This window comes from Glycine soja, chromosome 17, assembly GCF_004193775.1.
Source record: "Glycine soja cultivar W05 chromosome 17, ASM419377v2, whole genome shotgun sequence".
In the NCBI taxonomy this organism is placed as follows: Eukaryota; Viridiplantae; Streptophyta; class Magnoliopsida; order Fabales; family Fabaceae; genus Glycine; species Glycine soja.
This window is the reverse complement of record NC_041018.1, coordinates 3,149,670-3,155,940: the sequence shown is the minus strand read 5'-3', so window position 1 is coordinate 3,155,940 and position 6,271 is coordinate 3,149,670. Positions and strand designations below refer to the sequence as shown.

The window sequence follows — 6,271 nt, the reverse complement described above, 5'->3', positions numbered from 1 at the left end:
AGTTGTTTGGAACTTGAGAAAATTTCATAACGTACACGCATAGGATTGTTTGGGTGTAGAGCAACGCGTGTAATGGGTAAGTCATATACATCACATCAATTACTTTAATTATTTTTTGTATAAACAACCTCCTGAATTATAATGTCTATATTATTTTATTTTAATTTTTAAATGTTCCATACTATTCCGGAGCAAGGGAAGCTTCGTTTGATATCCCTCCGAACCATCACATTCATTCATGCACCTCCCTTTTTGTTTATTAAATTCATGCATGTCCTTTATTTTAAGGGTGAAAATGTGGATGTGAATGTATTTATTTATTAATTATTAATATTTTAATAACATTAGCATAGAAATTTCACATGCCCTCCCTCCGTTATATTTACGTACCAACCATATTCTGTTTTTTCGTGGACCGCATTCACTTTCTCCTACCTCGTCCTTCTTACCCAACCTCAACCTGTTTCTCCGAGAATCACATCCAACGCTTCTGTCATGGAGGAAGTTAACGGTACATGTCTTGTTCCCTTTATCATTGTCTTGTTTTTTTCTTTTTTTATACTCTTTTTCTGTTTTAAAGTACATGATTCTGTTTTCCCAGATTTCAATTTTTACGGGGGTGTGTGGGATTTTTACGATTGTGGATTTTTCTTGCCTACCCTTTTTATTTTATCGGTTTGTTTTTGGACTTTTTGTGCAATACATGCTTGCTACGTGTTGGGTTGTCTATTGATATTTGCAAACTGTAGAAGTATTCTTCTGGGAATTGTATTTGAAGAAATGAAGTATTATATGCATCTTTGAAAATTGAAATTCCCTACCCAACTGAACAACAGAACAAGCATTGTGTACTTACAACACAATGTTTCATTTACTTCATTGTGTTTATTTATGTTTTTTTTTTCTTTTCTTTTTTATTACTTCAGTTGTGGAAACTAAGGATGGAACTGTCTCAGTAGCTGCTGCGTTTGCTGGTCATCAGGAAGGTAATGCTTCTGCATAGTTCAGATTTCTTGTTGCAATGTTTTCTTATTAGTTATCCATGGCTGATTTTTATTGATTCATTTTAGGCCATCTTATTTATTGATATTCTGTTGTGGCCAGATTTATTTATTTTGGATTTCAGAGTCTTATGATCTTATTTCATTCAATAGAAAGAAACCTGAATTCTTTATTCACATAGTTAAACATTAGGCTTGAAAACCAAATGATATATCATATATCTAATTTTCAAAGCCCATGTATGTAAAGAAGTATATGATTGTGCATTTTTAAAAATGAAAACAGCCATTTGGAGATTTTATTTTGCCTGCTCGGCCTCTTATTGCTTTTCTTTTGGTGTGATCATTGCTTAATCAGCCGTGCAGGATAGAGACCACAAATTTTTAAGAAAAGCTGTTGAAGAAGCATATAAAGGGGTAGATTGCAAAGATGGAGGCCCTTTTGGTGCTGTTATAGTTCATAATGATGAAATAGTTGCTAGTTGTCACAACATGGTTCTGTGTAACACAGACCCAACTGCTCATGCTGAGGTGACAGCAATAAGAGAGGTTAGATTTTGAATAACCAAGTGATTTACTTATTCAGCAGGAAAAACACATTTTCTTGTAGCAAATAATAGTATTGCTGTGTTTTTCTGACTGAAATTTGCACATGATGAATATGCCCTGCCCCATTGGATACTTTATTCTAGAGCAAAGTTAATATTACACTCTTTAGTGCTCTCTATTATTGGTTAACTTTTCAATGTTAATTTCGTTGTCTTGACAAAGGTTACTTTTTAAAACAAGTATTAGACTTTTTAAAGAATGGACTACTAATAAATAATAAAGAATGTGGTAAGAAGAGTATGTGAATTGACATTTATCTTGTTTTTGTAAACGTAATGTTACTTGTAAATGTTAAGTGGGGAATATCTACAGTGCACGTGTAGAATCGTTTGTCCTGGTTTTCCAAAGAATTATACAGAGAAATCTAGTTTGTGGTGGCTATTCATGATTTTGACTAAAGGAATCTACTGATTAAGAATTTATAAGTTCTGATTGGACATGATTAAAAGGATAATCATCAACAAACAGATACGGTTTTTGTAGATACCACTCAAACTTTGGTCACCTCTTTTAGTTTTAGCTCATTGGGGGCAACTCTTACGTCACTCGTTAAGATTATTTTTATTGACGACATGCCTGTGTGTAAAATGAACAATTAGGATTTGACAGTGATCATATAATGGTTTTGGACATGTACTCAGTTCCATCTATGCAAGAAAAACCAAAAAGGGGATGAACTCTGATACATGTAGAACACAATCATTAATCTTGTCACCTGCTGGAAAGTGGCTAAATCCCTGTTAATATTTGTTGTTGAATTTTTTGGATATGCTGCTGAAAGATTTGACAAGATTATACTTTATACACATATGGTATGAGGCTATGCATGCTTCAGGGTACTGTTGCCTGGTTAAATTCTAATATGCAGATCATGTCTGCTCAGTTGACAATGCTGCAGCACTGTGAAGAACTTTAAAATAATATATTTTCCACCAGATCAGTTGCCTCACTTTTGGAACAACAGGTTAAATATTAGACAATTTGACATCTAGTATCAATTTCATTCTATCTAGGTTTTAGAAGTGCTAGCTGTGCTGTGACTTTATAGGCTCTTAACTTCCAAATAAAACTTAAAGCTCATTGTATGACTCTGTATGCCTTCTTTTTTCTAGATATAATAAACTTTATGCAGTGTTAAATAAAAAATGATTCATGCAGTGTTTTCATTTAACAGGCTTGTAAGAAGCTTAAGCAGATAGAACTTGCAGATTGTGAAATATATGCTTCTTGTGAACCTTGCCCCATGTGCTTTGGTGCAATCCACCTTTCTCGAATTAAGGTTAGAATGGCTTGTTATCCCTATGTGTCTCTTTTATACCATGTTTATCCTGTTTCTAGCTAACTTATTACATTATTCTTTTTCTAACAGAGGTTGGTTTATGGAGCGAAGGCTGAGGCAGCAATTGCTATTGGGTTTGATGATTTCATTGCAGATGCACTGCGAGGTACTGGATTCTATCAGAAAGCAACACTGGAAATTAAGAGAGCTGATGGTAATGAGGCCATCATTGCTGAAGAGGTTTTTGAGAAAACAAAGGAAAAATTCCAAATGTATTAGATATGTCATTCTTTTCAGAATTGCTTTCATTTAAATTATTGAAACTGTTGATAGTGGATTGAACTCATTTGAGTACAACAAATTCTACGATACAAGTTGGATTTGCCTCAGATAATGACTATCTCATTGTTAACCAATTCTAATATACATCCTCACACAGGAGGATATTTGATACATTGCTTTTCTCATTTATCATGTCATTGCTGCTGATGTTGACATCAAACTTTTAGATTTCCTGAAGCTACGTTCTCATGTGCGAACAAACCTTAATACCATTGGAGTAAAAATAAAGTGGGTGGTTTGTGAATTTCTAATTCCAAATTCTAATATTGCCATTGGAGTTCTACTTCCAACAACAGTATTTTTGGGAGTCCATGCGATACGTAACCACATTGTTAGTAGAATAATTTAGAGAGTTAGTAACTTGGAAGCAAGGATAATTAGAAAAATAAGGCATGTTGCTTATAAATAAGAAAAAAGACTGAGAGGGTGATCGTGTGATTTAAGAGGAATTTAGGTTGCTGTGGGAGAGTCCAAACCTACCAAAACTCCTGAAAATGATTTGTTCTCTCTATGATTCTGATTCAGTTACTGCCACCGTAATATAAACCACCAATTAAGGTAGAAACTTGGGGGATCATTTTGAGTTTGTGCGCATTGAAAATGAATCAATTATATTAGAAACGGACTAAGTCTAAGTTACTTCGGAAGGTTAGTTCAAGAGAAGAGGGTTATTGAAGTGTTATATGGAGTAGTTGAGGAAATTTGATACAGGGGTGGACTTGGTGCAAATAAAAAATCAAGGGCTTTGATTTATAATTGTATATATGGAATATTTACCCCATGAGTTAGTTGCCTGATGCAATAATTATAACATCACGACACTGGCATCATGCCATCATGGCCTGCGCTAGTTCTAGTTTTGATCTCTTGCCCTTATTGGTTAATAATTGATAGGGACATGGGATATGGATTTTGTTTCGAAGGGTAGAAGTGGGTTAAACGTTATTGATACCCAGGATGAGAGTCATTGTAGTTGTAATACCTCGTAAGGAGGTTGTCACGTCTTTTGTTATCCTTTTGTTTTGAAAAAAAAAATGCAAATAGAATTAACCTAGTCTACCACAGAACACGATAAAAAGCATGACACTTTTAGGAACGAAAAGGGAAATGCTTTGTTGAAATCAAGCTCGTTGAAGACCAAGTAAATAACAACAGTGTTGGCTTGGACGGTGGACCCAGAGAAGAATATGGAAGGCTTCAGGCGTCGTCAAAGTGAGTAACCTTCATTGCTATTTTGTTTGGTTTTTTTGTCGTAGTGGTATGTGCGGGCAACATCTGAAACTAGATCTGTGGCAAGGAAACACTTGGACTGAAGCGACGAGAAATTGATGGAGAATGGAACGGGCAATGGTGGTGGTGGCAGTATTTGTGTGATTGACAACGGCGGAACCACGCCGGATTCAATCAAGACACAAAATCGAGAACAATGAGATCATAGATTCATACGGGATGAAAGGGAGACTATAGGGGGTGCACACTTTCGGTTGAAGAAAAGAAAGGATATATTTGGAAAAACAATTATGAAATAAGGGAAAGGAGGTGTATAAGCAAAAATAGGGTGTGTGTTAGCAAGAACCTTCTTTATTTCGCTCTTTGGATTGTTATTTAGTAGGGTCTTCAATAACCAAACCACTTATGAAATGGTATGGGTTTCTCTATTCATCTTTTGTTCGCGGCCTTTAAGGGCCTCCTACGATTTTTGCCTTTTAATTATTTGAGCCCAGTGTTGAACTTTTTTATTTATTAGCGCCCAGTGTTAAACTTGATTGTGTTACGAAGGTCATTCTTTTGTCATTAAAAAAATTATGATGTTCTTACATCTTAAAGTGTTGTTTGATTGAAAGAAGAAAAAAATTATCTTAAATTATTCATTTGGTCTTTAGTTTCATGATTCTTACTTTTTTAGTCTCTATATGTCTTTTTAGTTCCTATAGTTTATATTTTAATTATTTTTTAGTTTCCATAATATTTTGAAAGTGATCTTTTTAGTCTCTATAAGTTCATGATTCTTACTTTTTTAGTTTCTATAATTTTTAAATTACAGGGACTAAAAGAGAATTAAAATATAAATTATAGGGATTAAAAAAAATACTTTTAAACTAAACGGACTAAAAGAGAATTAAAATATAAACTATAGGGACTAAACCATTTTCAAACTATACAAATTAAAAAGGTAAGAACCATGAAACTGGATCAAATGAATAATTTAACCAAAAAATTAAAAAGACAGAGAAATGAGATGGAATGAGAAATTACTGGATAGTTTTAAATTAATATATACTAATCGAATATATATCTATATCTATTTACCTATATCTATATAGATATAGGTAGATAAATATAGATGTTTACTAAGTAGATTATATTGAGCCGCAATATATATGCAGCAAGCTAAATGAAAAGGACTATTTTGTAGAAAATTGGTCAACGATGGCCTTTCATGGATTCACCTATATAAGCCGCGGCTAAAGTAGCAAAAATGAGAGCTTGAGTACCGCTTGTAAATAATCCAAGTGGTTATGCATTTATGGTCACAACCAATTCCTATGTAACATATATTCAAGTTTTTTAATTTATAAAAAATAATTAATAATTCTTAATTACACATCATATAGATTAGTTGGAATCATGATGATTTAATACAACCTAATAATTTCTGGGATGAAATACCCTGATAGGAGCTCCTAGTGTGAGTCTAAGTCTGAGTCTACACAATATGGGTCCACGTAGGATTTAGGAACCGAGGATTTGAATTTGTCCAGCAAGGAGTCCATGCAGGCTGAACCCTACAGGATAGCTAAGAAGCCCAAATACTTAGATGATTATGTGTGGGCTAAAGTTTTCTGTACTTAAAAATTATGGAGTACTTCTTTTACATTATGCAAAGAGTAATTCAGAATGTAAAATTAGCCTTTTCAGAATATAAAGAAAGTACTCCTTGATTTTTATGAGATAAAGGAAGAAACACCCTTAGGTATGATATAGTACAAAAGGATGACGGGGAGGTGTTAGATTTTGCTGAGTATTTTTTATGTTATTT

The 6,271-nt window shown here is 33.7% G+C and overlaps 1 protein-coding gene across 1 annotated transcript; it reads left to right on the top strand.

Moving 5' to 3' along the window:
* The first annotated feature begins 364 nt into the window (after positions 1-364).
* Positions 365-3,344, top strand: LOC114392081 (guanosine deaminase-like). Its single transcript, XM_028353115.1, has 5 exons — positions 365-511; positions 927-986; positions 1,360-1,550; positions 2,785-2,889; positions 2,980-3,344. The coding sequence occupies exons 1-5, from the start codon at positions 496-498 to the stop codon at positions 3,166-3,168; spliced, it is 561 nt and encodes a 186-aa protein (XP_028208916.1). The 5' UTR covers positions 365-495; the 3' UTR covers positions 3,169-3,344.
* The last annotated feature ends 2,927 nt before the right edge of the window (positions 3,345-6,271 follow it).